The following is a 14,585-nucleotide window of genomic DNA, read 5'->3' on the forward strand; positions in this document are numbered from 1 at the left end:
ATTTATTTGTTATTTAGTGCTCAAAACAAGAGCTTTCCTATAGTGATAATTCAACCCATAATGTAGACCCTCATCATTGCCTACCAAAATAGTTTTGTGAACCCTTGTGGGCAGGAATTTCATCACTCATCTTCTTGTCCCTGACACCTGAGATGTAATCTAGCAGTCATAGGCATTCAGAAAATGTCTGTTGATTGAGTGAATGGATGAATGAGTGAGTGATTAAATGGGTAACTCAGGTGGGTTTCAATTCTAATCCTTGCTCTCATTCTTACTAGGTTGCTTCTATCAAATATTTAAATGAGGTAGATTAGCTATCTTAGAAGGCACTAGTAATTTTTCAGATTGTTGCTTCTCTAGCAGGGTCATCTGTTTCTTGTCCCTTCCTCCCTCCCTACATTAATAATTATTGAGTGTCTGAAATGCTTAGAGGAGCAGTGGCAGTTACTGGGGGTTCAGTGGTGAACAAAACCAGCCTAGGTTCCTGGCCTAATGGAATATCGCCCTTTTCTCTCTCCCTCCTCGATAGTACTCTTCATCCACAATGGTGCATCCATGATCTGATTTCCCTAAGTCATTATCATAATATTCAATACTCTCATGTAGGAGCTATATGTTAGTGACCTGGAACCGGGGGGGTCCTTGCTCTGCTTCCATAGCTGAGGTAATAGATGTTTTCCTAGCCCTCCAAACTGGTATACGAAAAGTTTCTTCCAGGAAACACAGTGACACAAATGTTAAGCCCTATAAAAGTATTATTAGTCTGCAGTTCAGCTAGATTATGGGTTAAAGATGCATCCTGAATTGTCTGGGAGGCCTAAAAACCTTGGATGAAATTATTTATATGGATACACGTGGCCTACACACCTAGCTTCCACTTGACTTTTAGGAAAATACTTATGTGTGAAGGTAAATTGTACAAGTACATGTAGTAATTCCAGGTGTAGGTTGTGAAAGGAAAAACATGCTTGCAGTTAGACCTATGTAAGTAAGTATATGCATAGATATAAGCACTGGAGAGATCTGAGTAGTAGGCACAGTTGAAGAACGTATGCTGCTGGCCATTCCTTTAAAGGATTTTATAACCTAAAAGTGGGGAAATGTTGAAATACGGCTGAGCATTTTCATTACAGATGGTGCTTCACTGACTGAAAGTCTACTTGTTAGAGTCTTTAAATCTTGGCGTTGACATGTATATGTGATTTGGTTGATGTCCAGCTTATATGTGGCTTTTCTTTTCTCTACTTAAGGACCTGTCCTTCACAGGAATAATATTGCCGACTATGCACTCAGTGCAGGCACCACAGCTATGAATGCCCAGAGGCTCTTAAGAGCCACAAAACTGAACAAACCCATTCTCCTGGAGGGCTCCCCTGGTGTGGGCAAGACAAGTTTGGTGGGAGCATTAGCAAAGGCTTCAGGCAACATCCTTGTTCGAGTCAACTTGTCAGAGCAGACGGTAAGCTTCGTCATCCTATAGCTGATGAGGATGAGTATAGGGAGTAATATTTGTATCTGTTTATAGAGTTTCTTAATCAGAAATAGTTAGGACCTTTTCAAAATCCCAAATATTTCATGGTGATAAAGACCACAGCAACATGACCTTCCAAACTAAGTCTTCTTTTAGATTCATTAATAACTGATATTTATAATATTATTCTCTCTAGATGTTTATTCTAATTGTCTTTTGAGAGATAATTGCCCAATTCAGTATTAACCCTCTTTATTTTTGTCCTTTCTAAAAAAAAAGTTAATAGAAATAAACAATCTCATGAAATTATGGGACAAGAGGTGACAAATGAGACTCTGTAGGAATGGGGTCTGGGAGCAGGGCCTGGGCCTTGTTACTGGTCTTTATTTTTATTTGTTTTGTTTAAAGCTCACCAGTTAATTTCCAAGTATAGCCACAGTTGAGAACTACTGATCTAGAGCTCCTGCTCCGATCGATTGATACTTGCAGTATTGTGACAAGGTCCTTGGGGGCATGTCTGGGCTCCTGGTAAAGAGTGCTAGGATTGATTAATTCTGTCTTGGGTATAAAAAGGAAAAGTGGCATAAGGCCCAAGAATTTATCATGTTAGGTTTAGGGTCTTGGGATCTAGTTAATTTTTTTATGTAATGTTGGCTTTTCCTCCTTTCTGCCCCCTCTCAAAGGACATCACAGACCTGTTTGGAGCAGATCTACCTGTTGAAGGTGGCAAGGGAGGAGAGTTTGCCTGGCGGGACGGGCCCTTGCTGGCGGCTCTGAAGGCAGGCCATTGGGTTGTACTGGATGAGGTGAGAGGACTGTTTTGTCGTGCCCAGCATGGGGTCACAAGGGGAAGAGCAGTCATACTTTTCATATTGCTGGGACGACCATGCTGTTTTGCTAGTAAAGACAAATTCTCTAATGAAGAAAAGTCCTCCATGGTTTCTTTTAAGAGTAAGAAAAGTCACTTGTCAGAAAGCACATAGAGAAACCCCTGTATATACAAGCCACTAACTCCTGCTTTTGTAAGCCAGCTTCCAGAGAAAAACTGTCTCTTCACTGGTTTATTCTATGGTCTCTGGTGGACTGGCTTTGTATTTTGTATTTATTTCATGGGTGTTTTACAGTGTGCCACAAGCTTTATAAGTGCAACAGAGAGACTGCTGCAGGAAGTTATCTTAAGAGACATAGAAAAAATGGTGAGAAAATGGTCAGTGTTACATGTGCATATTGGATAAGTTGTTGACTGGAAGAACAGAGTCCCTCATGATACCTGGGATAAATGCTGAATCTTAGTGACCAGCAGGCAGCTGGAGATACTGAAAAGTACTGCACAAAAATAAAAAATTTAAGGCTATGGGCAAAAGCATCTGGTCACTTTGGGATATGCCTTGTTAATCCAGGAGAAGGCTGGGGAGTAGTGGTGGAGCTTCAAGGATTGGTGTGATCAGAATGCTGTGGATGGAACTTTTGAGACTGGCCCCAGCTGGTCCCCGAGATTCAGACCCCCTGTGGGGTTTCTTTTCAGCTGAGCTGCTTCCTGCTTATCATGGGGGGAGATATTAAGGAGGAGGAAGGTGATTTTTAGAAAAAGATGCCTGATAGTATTATATTCTTTAGCCAGGAAAAAAAAATGCCCAGTTTTAAAATTTAAGGCTTCAGACCATACTCCTATTGGGTGGAAGTGCATCCAGGTACCCAAGACATTCTTGACTGCAGTCACATTTAAGAGCAGCTTTTAGAGCTTTACCTGTTTGGGAATATTCAATGGAATTTGTACTTTGTAGTGTTTATGTAAACATGACACTTGAAATTCTGTTATAGTCTGTTTTTTTGTCTGTTTACATTTTATTGATTTCGCATTTTCCTAATTGAATTTTTCCATGTCTAAAAACTACCACACTTTGCATCCCTGAGCTGTAATCTGAAGACCTCCGTTCAGCTCTTTTCATTTTTGGCACAGAAACTTCTTGTATTTGTTCTTGTTCACAAAAATTTTGGTGAAAATTAGCTATGTCGATCTACTTTATGTAGTTTATATCATGACTTTGAAGCCCATTTGGAGATTTCATTCAGTTTTTTACCTGAGAAAGATATTTAAGTATGTAAAGAGCTGTCTTCATCTTTAAAGATCTCACAGTGCAAAAGTGAGATCTGTGTACTGGCCAGTTTTTTTTGGTAAGCTGGGATATACAAAGTAGGTCCGTATAGATGAATACAATGGACACAGTTTAATTTTAGAAAAGATTTAAACTGCTTTTTAAAAAAATTCAGTCTGAATATTTATTCAATTTACTTAAAAGTTATTGATAATTTATATTCCCCAGATGTCTGAAATATATAGGTATATATATATATGTATATACATATGTGTATATACACACACATATATATATGAAATAATAGGATGAATATACTTGGATTAAGAAATAGAATGTTACTGGGGCACCTGGGTGGCTCCGTCAGGTAAGCATCCGACTCTTGGTTTTGGCTCAGGTCATGATCTCAGAGTTGTGGGATGGAGCCCCATGGCAGGCTCTGTGCTCAGTGGGGAGTCTGCTGGACATTCTCTCTCTCTACCTCCCTCCTCCCCTCCCCCCTTCCTTTCTCTCTCTCTCAAAAATAAATCAATCTTTAAAAAAATGGAATGTTGTCAATATTGTTTGAGCTTCCTTCTCCTGTAGACAGCACTATTCTACATTTGTGCATATTCTTCTTCTTTTTGTTATAGTTATACAGCATATGTAATAAATATATGTACTTTCCTCAAATAGCTCAACCTGGCTTCTCAGTCTGTATTGGAAGGACTCAATGCTTGTTTTGACCACAGAGGAGAAATCTATGTTCCTGAGTTAGGAATGAGTTTTCAAGTACAGCATGAAAAGACGAAGATTTTCGGGTGTCAAAATCCTTTTAGACAAGGAGGTGGGAGGAAAGGCTTGCCGAGGTCTTTCCTTAATAGATTCACTCAGGTAAGATTTGCTGTTGCCATGGAGACCAAAGGTGAAATGTTGGGGATGATAGGACTGCTGGCACATACCTATTAGGATGCTCACTGTAAGAATGAGAGAGCATCAGTTTAATGATCTGTTTCTCAATTCCATGTCTCTATATGATGCATATTAACGTGACTGATTCCCATTATCACTTTCTTCCTGGTGTGAGTCCCTTTGTCTTCAGTCCTGGAGAACCTGGTGTGTTATCAATTAGTAGAAAATAAGGTGACCACCCCTCCAGGAATTCCATTACCGTGCTCAGGATCAAGGCCAGTTTTTGACCATTCCAGGTGTCTAAGTGATCTATTAAAATACTGAAATTTTTTTAATGATGAAAATGATGTATTAAAGTGAGAAGGAAAACTAACAGGAAGAATAAAAAATCCAGTATTCTCCATACCAGAGTCGATCATTATTAACATTATTAACATTTGATGTATTTCTTAGTTTCTTACTGCCTTTATTCTCATTTGCAGAGGTCAGAGTGTTGTGTGTGTGCGCGCACGTACTTACATATGCTTACTTGTTTTAACATTTGTCAAAGTTTGACTAGTCTGTAGATTTGGAAATGGCTCTAGATGTTAGCTTTCTTCAGTGTCCCTTTCCATTGATAATTAATAATTCACTGAGTATCTTTTCAGACTAATTTATTCTGAAGAATTTCAAACATACTGAAAAGTTGAAAAGTTGAGATTTTGAAGTAAATGCTCCCATGCCTTACCATCTTGAGTTTTGAGGGCATTATATACATGAGAAATTTAAAAAATATATATACTTAAAAATATAAACAAATACACTTAAGTTGTATGTATTTTTTTTCTTTAATTCACTAGAGCGGAGCTAACAACAACAAAACCTCTGTTGCCCTGTATTTCAAATATTTTATAGGATTCTGTATCCTAAAAATGCAAGAAAAGAGATTTCTGTAACTGAAATTTTATATATATCTAAACTGAGGTACTGTTACTTTGGTGTTAAATAACAATTTTACTTTACAAGTGGTAGTCCTTCCTCATGTTCAGGAAAGAGAAGCAATAGCATTTCTTCATGTTCTTTTTGGATTCTATAGGTCTTTGTGGATCCCCTTACAGTAATTGACATGGAGTTCATTGCCAGTACTCTGTTTCCAGCCATTGACAAAAATATTGTCAAGAAGATGGTTGCTTTCAACAACCAAGTAAGTACCTACTTGTATTAATTGTTTTTAGTTTTCATGCTATAAATAAAAGCATCATTTTTTTCATTGTGGGACACTATCAAATTTACCAGTCTCTCTAAAATAAACCACATTGAATTGTACAAGTTTCTAGTGGAAGAACCTATTTATTTGAGGATTACAGTAATTCAGATCTATTGTGTGTATCAGTATTAATGCTTACAAGAGTATTCCTGGTTTACATGTCTGGGTTGGGAGAAAGAGACATTTGTATCAAACCTGCTAATTTCTATTTCAGATTGTATATGCATTTGTAGTACATTACAGTACTCAATGCAATGCAGTAGCAATGGGACATGTTTCCCAATAATGCTGTTTTCTTTTTAGATTGATCACGAAGTGACTGTTGAGAAGAAATGGGGGCAAAAAGGAGGACCCTGGGAATTCAACCTTCGGGACCTTTTTCGCTGGTGTCAGTTGATGCTAGTTGACCAGTCCCCTGGGTGTTATGATCCTGGTCAGCATGTGTTTTTGGTCTATGGTGAGAGAATGAGAACCAAGGAAGACAAAGAAAAGGTGAGTTTAACACTTGTTCTTTGTGTTTCTTTCCATCTGAAAGCTGATTTCTTAAGGGAGAGAAAGGGCATACTCACTAATAATACTAAACTCATTAAAGCTGCTTAGAATTTAGAAGTTAAGGAAAGAGGGGGCGCCTGGGTGACTCAGTCAGTTAAGCGGCTGCCTTCGGCTCAGGTCGTCGTGATCCTGGGGTCCTGGGATCAAGCCCCACGTCCGGCTCCCTTCTCAGTGGAGAGCCTGCTTCTCCCTTTCCCTATGCCTACTTGTGCTCTCTATCTCTCTGTCAAATAAATAAATAAAATCTTTAAAAAAAAAAAAAGTTAAGGAAAGAGCTCTTTCCTTCGGCCTCTTTCCGGCGGCAGCAGTGGATTACGAAGGGCCAAGATGAAGGCTTGAGACCTTCCCGGTAAGAAGAAGGAGGAGCTTCTTAAACAGCTGGAAAAGCTGAAGGTGGAGCTGTCCCAGCTGCGCGTCACCAGTGTGACAGGTGGCGTGGCTTCCGAGCTCCCATCACCCGTGTTATCACAGTCATCAACCAGACGCAGAAAGAGAACCTCTGGAAATTCTACGAAGGTAAGAAGTACAAGCCCCTGGATCTGTGGCCCAAGAAGACACGTGCCATGTGCTGCCAGCTGAGCAAACACGAGGAAAACCTGAAGGCCAAGAAGCAGCAGCAGAAGGAGTGGTGTACCCTCTGCGAAGTACGGGGGGTCAAAGCTTGAGCACTGGCATCAGTAAAACACAAAGTGGGGGGGAGGGGAAAAAGGAAAGAGACTAAACGTTCACCTACCTCGAGGTCTCAAAATGCAGAGTAGTTTGCTTCGGAGTACACACTTTATTTATCCATCTGAATCCCCTTATTGCAAACCTTATTAAAACAGTTTTGCCCCCCAGTAATAAAGAACTAGGTCTTTTATCCTCTTTCAAGGTGCAGAGGGGAGAAACAGGAGGAGACAGGTGATAGTAAAGGAGGAGGGTTTTCTGGTTTTAAATAAACTGAGTTACAAAGTCTTTTCTCTACAAAGTATAAGTAGTTACATAAGAGAATATTCTGTATCTGAATGGAAGTAAAAATATCTCTTTGTAAATAGAAAATAACAGTAGAATTCCTAACCTAATAAACTAATAATGTGTTCATTTTGCTTTGTGGTATTTAAAGTCCAGTCTCACAGAATACAGTAGCTGCAGGCAGGAGGCACTATCATGACCTCCTACCAATGAGGATTCAATGCCCACAGTCATGGAGTATCACCTATAGTAAGTGATGGAGCCAGCATTCCAGCCTAGAACTTTCCTTCCATATCCCAGTTGTAGCCAAATGTTAACTCATTCATTATGTGCAAGTGCCTTTTGGTCATTATATTAGGACAAAATATTCACCTAGTTTTTTTGTTAGGATTTTATTTATTTATTTATTTGACACAGGGAGAGAGACAGCTAGAGAGGGAATACAAGCAGGGGGAGTGGGAGAGGGAGAAGCAGGCTTCCCGCTGAGCAGGGAGCCCGATGCTGGGCTCGATCCCAGGACCCTGGGATCCTGACCTGAGCCGAAGGCAGACGCTTAATGACTGAGCCACCCAGGCGCCCCTCACCTAGTTTTTTAAAATAGAATTTTATTATATATAATTCATCTACCATCAGCTAGTATTTTATTTTCTTCATCCACTTAACTGATTATACTGTATTCATCGTGGCCAGACCCTGGCCAGTTATAGGGTAATTGATGTTAGTCAAATGGAATGTCACCGAAAGGTTTCCATCACTTCTCTGTGTTAGTTATTGTAATTCGCGCACACACACACACACAAACACACACACAGTGAATAGGAAAAAGGCTTATCAAAGCTGGAAGAGTTTGAGTAAATTGAATCTGACTTTGTAAAACTAAATAAATCAACTACATTTTGAAAGTATTTGTAATTTTAGTTCTGGTAGACTGTCAGGGAGAGGAAAGGATAATTTGCTTTGGAGTAGAATATAAGATCATCAAACACCTGGACCCAAAAGTATGTGACAGGAGCACTTTTCTCCTGTGCTCCTTTTTGAGTCTAGTCAATGTTTGGTACTGATAATGATTTTATCTTCATCATTTTTTTCCTGGTATTTCTCAAACTCTTATTAATTTTTTTAGCTGAGGTGTAATTGACATACAACGTAGAGTTTTGGGTGTACAACACAATGATTCAGTATTTGTATACATTGTGAAATGATCACTGCAATAAGTCTAATTAACATGTTTCACCTTACATAGTTACAAAAGACTTTTGATGACAACTTTTTAAATCTGTTCTCTTAGCAATTTTCAAATACATTACACAGTATTATTGATTATAGTCACCATGTCATACATTCTATTCCTATGACTTATTTTATAATATTTTTATTTTCTGATTTTAGTCAGTGTACAATGATTAATATGAGTATTGCTGCTTTGTTAGAAACCTGCAACTTGGTGTACATATCCTGGGTGGTTGGAATTTTTCCTGCTGCTCTGGGCTAAATTAGTGTATTTTACACACCCCTAGCTTTACCCCCTAACTCAACTCCTCTTAAAAAGAAATCCAGAAAAGAAGTAGGGCTAGTGGCAAGTTTTCTAATTGTATTTCTGGTAAGGATGTGATTACTGAATGTAAATAATCAGAGAAATAACATTGGTTGTCCTTCTACATAAATAGAAAGCTAAAATGGTGTTTCGGAGTGAGACTGGCTTGGATCTAAAATCACTTACTAACCATGAGTAAATCCTTACAACTCTTATGAATCCTGTTATCCATATCTGTAAAGTGGAAATGATACCTAGTTTGCAAGGCTATAAGGATCATACATAATAAAGAACCTCTATAATGTACGGCACATAATAGGTGCTCAAGAAATGGTCATTGTTCTTTATAATCTTCAGACTACTATTCTCCTCTATGTTTTTAGGTGATATCTTGAATGATGAGAGCAGATTCATTTTTCATCTGTAGATTTGCCATCACATGTGTGGCTTTAATTTATGATACATTCTCAACTGGAATCTCAAATAATTTGAGATTAAGTGACTAGACTTTGCTTGAGTTCCAGTTTGCTTTCATCTTAAAGATTTAAATAAATGTAATCTATAAGCAAAAGTTTATAGGAGAAGATTCAAAAGGATAAGGAAATTGTGACTAGTGTCCACTTACAGTGCCATGACTGTTGTTGCTGTGCATGTTTTCTAGAAGCTTTGGCTCAGAATTTCGTGGCCTGACTTGTGTTCTGACTGTATTATCTTCATTTAGGTCGTTGCTGTATTCAAGGATGTGTTTAATTCAAGTTCCAACCCATACACGGGATCCAGACTATTTCACATCACTCCTTATGATATTCAGGTGAGGCATGTAGGAATATCCTCTATTCTTTTACATTTTTCTTTGATTTCCTCTGCTCCCACAACCAGGCACACTTGTGAAATCTCACCGGCATGTCTTTTTCAGTTGGGCTACTCAGTCCTTTCCCGTGGCAGTTACGTTCCTCTCCCGTCCCGCCGTCCCCTGGCACTCCTGCACCAGTCATTACGGTCTGTGGAGTCTATTATGAAGTGCGTGCAGATGAGCTGGATGGTTATACTTGTGGGGCCAGCTTCTGTGGGCAAGACCAGCCTGGTCCAGCTTCTGGCACACCTTACTGGTCACACATTAAAGATCATGGCTATGAACAGTGCAATGGACACTACAGAGCTTCTGGGTGGATTTGAGCAGGTAAATGGTCTGCCTTCACATTTTCAGGCAAAACCTACATAATTGCTGTGGTCTGACTGATGGTCTTTTGAGTTGGTGACTACAAGTAGTATTTTATTTATTTATTATTTTTTTATTTAAAGGAGTATTCTTTTGAGTCTGGTCAGTGGCAATGATGAGTTTGTGCTCTGGAAATTTCAGGTTGATCTTATACGTCCATGGAGGCAGCTGCTAGAAAAGGTGGAGGGCACTCTAAGGGCACTGTTAAGAGACAGCCTCCTTATCAGTGCTGATGATGCAGAAGTAGTGCTAAGAGCCTGGAGTCACTTCCTTCTGACCTGTAAGCCCAAGTGTCTTGGAGATGGTGGTAGAGGTATCACAATGGAGATTGTCAACAAGCTGGAAGCGGTATTACTGCTTATGCAGCGACTCAACAATAAAATCAACTCCTACTCAAAGGCAGGTATGTGTGTTTGGATGTGTTTATCAGATATGTATGTAGCATTGTCCATATAGTGTCCATATATAGGTAGTAATATATTTGTAAGGTAACATCTGTAATTTTTTATTAATGTAATAGTTATTAGCAAAACTTGAAAATCTTTGTTTTAGAAAGTAAAATGAAGCTAATGAAAAATAATCCAGAATTGATGATCCTAAACAAAGCAAAAACAAAGAAATACCTGTACAGTACTGTAAATGTACTTTCCTTATATTTTTTTAAATTTTCTTTAGCTTTATTTTAAGAATACAGTATATAGTATATATATACAGTGTACATAATGTGTTAATTGACTGTTATTAGGAAGATGGCTATTAGTAGTCAGGTTTCTGAGGGGTCAAAAGTTATATGTGGATTTTTGAATGGGGAGAGGTTAGCACCCTTATCCCCTTTGTTTTTTAAGGGTCAGCTGTATTTCTTTAAAGACTTCTGGACTTTGTGGATTAGTTTGATCTTATATTTTTATTTGATCTATTAAGATTTAAAAAAACAAAACATACAGTTCACCCATTTCTCCCCCACAACTCCCTCAACCTCCAACCTGTTCTCTGTATCCAGAAGCTTGGTCTTTTGTTTAAGAACTTACATGTAAGAGAGATCATACGGTATTTGTCTTGCTCTGACTTATTTCACTTAGCATAATGTTCTTGAGGTCCATCCATGTTGTCATAGATGGCAAGATTTCATTCTTTTCTGTGGCTAAATAATATTCCATCGTGTGTGTGTGTGTGTGTGTGTGTGTGTGTGTGTGTGTGTGTGTGTGTACACCACAATTTCTTTAACCATTCATCTATGAATAGACAATTAGGTTGTTTCCATATCTTGGCTGTTGTAAACAGTGCTGCAGTGAACATGGTGTTGCATACATCTTTTCAAGTTAGTGTTTTCATTTTCTTAGGATAAATACCCAAAAGTGGAATTACTGGATCATATGTAGTTCCATTTTTAATTTTTTCAGGAACTTCTGTGCTGTTTTCCATAGTGGCTGTATAAATTTACATTCTCACAAGTAGTGCACAAGGGTTCCCTTTTCTCCATATGCTTGTGAACACTTGTTATTTCTTATTTGATAATAGCTTTTCTAACAGGTGTGAGGTGATCTCTCATTCTGGTTGTGATTTACGTTTCCCTCAGTTATTTCGAGCATCTTTTCATGTACCCGTTGGCTATCTGTAGGTCATTGGAAAAATCTATTCAGATCCGCTGCCTAGTTTTTAATGGGTTTGTTTGTAATTTTGCTGTTGAGATGTATGAGTTATTTATAGATTTTGGATATTAACCCCTTATCAGATATATGACTTGCAGATATTTTCTCCCATTCAGTAGGTTACCTTTTCATTTTGTTGATGGTTTCCCTTGCTGTTCCAAAAGATTTTAGTTTGATGTAGTCCTACTTGTTTATTTTTGTTTTTGGTGTTACATTAAAAAAAACTTCACCAAGACCTATGTCAAGGAGCTTACCACTTAGGTTTTCTTCTAGGAGTTTTGTGATTTCAGGTCTTTCATTCAAGTCTTTAATCCATTTTGAATTTTTGTATGTAGTATAGGATAAGTGGTTACAGTTTTATTCTTTTGTATGTGGCTATCCAATTTCCCCAGCACTGCTTTTAATTGAAGAGATTGTCCTTTCCTCATTGTGTATTCTTGGTTCCTTTGTAATAAATTAATTGACCATATATGTGTGGGTTTATTTCTGGGCTCTCTTTTCTGTTCCACTGATCTATGTGTCTGTTTTTATGCCAGTATCATGCTGTTTTAATTACTTTAGCTTTGAAATATAGTTTGAAATAAGGGCACTCAATGCCTCCAGCTTTGTTCTTTTGTTTTAAGATTGCTCTGGCCATTTGCGGTCTTTTGTGGTTCCATACAAATTTTAGCCTCTATTTTGGTGAAAAATACACTGGAATTTTGATAGGGATTGTATTTAACCTGTATATTGCTTTGGATAGTATGGACATTTTAATAACATTAGTCCAATCCATGAGCATGGAATATCTTTCCATTTATTTGTGTCTACATAATTTCTTAATGTCTTAGAGTTTTCAACATACAGATCTTTCACTTCCTGGGTTAAATTTATTCCTAGGCATTTTTTTTATGTGATTGTAAATGTGATCGTTTCAATTTCACTTTCTGATAGTTTATTATTAGTATATAGAAACACAATGGGTTTTTGTGTATTGCTCTTGTGTCCTGTAACTTTACTCAGTTCGTTTATTCTGTGTGTGTGTGTGTGTGTGTGTGTGTGTGTGTGTGTGTGTGTGTGTGTGGTGTAGGCTTTTCTGTATGTAATTTTACATCATGTTCAAATAGTGACAGTTTTCCTTTTCTCCTTTCCATTTTGGATGCCTCTTATTTTTCTCTCCTAATTGCTCTGGCCTGGAATTCCAGTATTGTGTTGAATAAAATGGTGAGAGTGGACATCCTTGTCTTTTTCCTGATCTCAGAGGAAAAGCTTTCAGCTTTTCATTAAGTAATGATGTTATCTGTAAGCTTGTCATATGTAGCTTTTATTACGTTGATGCATATTCCTTCTATACCCACTTTATTAAGAGTTTTTTTAATCATGAATGGATGTTGAATTTTGTCAAGTGTTTTTTCTGCATATATTGAAATGATCATATGATTTTTATCCTTCATTTTGTTAATGTGTGGTATCACATTGATTTGCAGATGTTGAACCATTCTTACATCCCTGGAATAAATCCCACTTGATCGTAGTGTATATTCCTTTCACTGTATTGTTGAATTTAGTTTGATTGTTGAGAATTTTTGGTTGTATGTTTATCAATAATATTAGTCTATAATTTTTTTTTGTTTTTTTTTAAGTAGGCTCCACGCCCAATGTGGGGCTTGAACTCATGACCCTTAGATCAAGAGTTGCATGCTCTACCAGCTGCGCCAGCCAGGCGCCCCTAGGCTGTAACTTTCTTTTCTTGTGGCACCTTTGTCTGGTTTCAGTATCAGGGTAATGCTGACTTTATAAAATGAGTTTGGAAAATTCCCCTTCTCTTCTTCCTCTTCTGCTTTTTTTTGGGGGGCGGGAGTGTTTGAGAAAGATTGATACTTATTCTTTTTGAATGTTTGGTAGAATTTACCAATTCTATCTCCTTTCTGGGTGACACTGATATGTTACAGTCCCATGGGATCAGGAGCTCAAGCTCTCCTGGCCTCCACAGCCAGAGGATCAAGAGGCATCCCTGGGGGATAGCTATAAAAATCAGGGCCTTGAGACTTACGTAAAAGGATTTCTGGGAGGTACTGGTGCTTCTGAGCTCCACAAAGGAAGAGCACAAAGATGGCACCTGTCTTCTTCCCTGGAGAGGGTTCCAGCAGGCTCTAGGATGTATATGTTATATTAGATGACTGCTCCTCAGGTTATCTTTAATACAGGCAGGTGAGCCTCCTTCACTTTAATTCTGGGTGCAGTTGGCTGCTTCTGAGCTGGACCTCAGCTTCTGAGCTGGGTGGAGTCTGAGTGTGTGAGCCCTTTCTCTGATCACAGTCTTGTGCTCTTGGGATGCAAGCTCTGTTGCTTTTAGAAGATAGAAGTTTTGAGGGCTTGCCTTTCAGGTACATGTTTTAAAAGTTGGGATTTCTGGTTTTCAGGTCCTTCCTGGTTGTGGGTCACAGCACTGGGGGTGGGGTTTATGGTGAGATTATTTCTCAGCCTCTCCTCCCTGCTTCAGGGTGGTTTTGTTTGTTTGTTTTCATTTGCCTGGTGTGTAGTCGTCACTCCGCCAGACTTCAGGGGTTTTTTTGTTGTTCTTTTGTTTTTTTTTTTTTGAGGAAGTTGTTCCATATGTAGCTGTCAATTCAGTGTGTCCATGGTGGTAGGTGAGTTCAGGATCTTTCTGCACTGCCATGTTGAACCAGATCATTTTGATCTTTTCAAGCTTGATTTCAAGCTTTTTAAGGTCAGTTCAGAGTAACCTTTACTCTAGGGCTAGATTAGCCCCACTTTTTTTTTTTTTTTAAGATTTTACTTATTTATTTATTTGACAGAGCAGAAGCAGGGGGAGCGGCAGGCAGAGGGAGAGGGAGAAGCAGGCTCCCCACTGAGCAAGGAACCCGATGTGGGGTTCGATCCCAGGACCCCGGGATCATGACCTGAGCCAAAGGCAGATGCTTAACTGACTGAGCCACCCAGGTGCCCCAAGATTAGCCCTACTATTGAGGCATA

General features: G+C 38.6%; 1 protein-coding gene and 1 pseudogene across 1 annotated transcript in view; both read left to right on the forward strand.

The window, feature by feature from the left end:
* The window catches only part of MDN1 (midasin AAA ATPase 1), a 157,976-nt gene that overhangs the window by 72,489 nt on the left and 70,902 nt on the right, over nt 1–14,585 (forward strand). Inside the window, exons 36-43 of the mRNA XM_027601624.2 lie at nt 1,251–1,459; nt 2,155–2,277; nt 4,243–4,440; nt 5,534–5,641; nt 6,008–6,196; nt 9,463–9,552; nt 9,658–9,921; nt 10,102–10,363. Of these exons, the coding sequence (XP_027457425.2) occupies nt 1,251–1,459; nt 2,155–2,277; nt 4,243–4,440; nt 5,534–5,641; nt 6,008–6,196; nt 9,463–9,552; nt 9,658–9,921; nt 10,102–10,363 (1,443 nt within the window). The remainder of the gene's footprint in view (nt 1–1,250; nt 1,460–2,154; nt 2,278–4,242; nt 4,441–5,533; nt 5,642–6,007; nt 6,197–9,462; nt 9,553–9,657; nt 9,922–10,101; nt 10,364–14,585) is intronic.
* LOC113926765 lies at nt 6,584–6,921 on the forward strand (annotated as a pseudogene).

The sequence above is a fragment of the Zalophus californianus genome, chromosome 7, assembly GCF_009762305.2.
Source record: "Zalophus californianus isolate mZalCal1 chromosome 7, mZalCal1.pri.v2, whole genome shotgun sequence".
NCBI lineage: Eukaryota > Metazoa > Chordata > Mammalia > Carnivora > Otariidae > Zalophus > Zalophus californianus.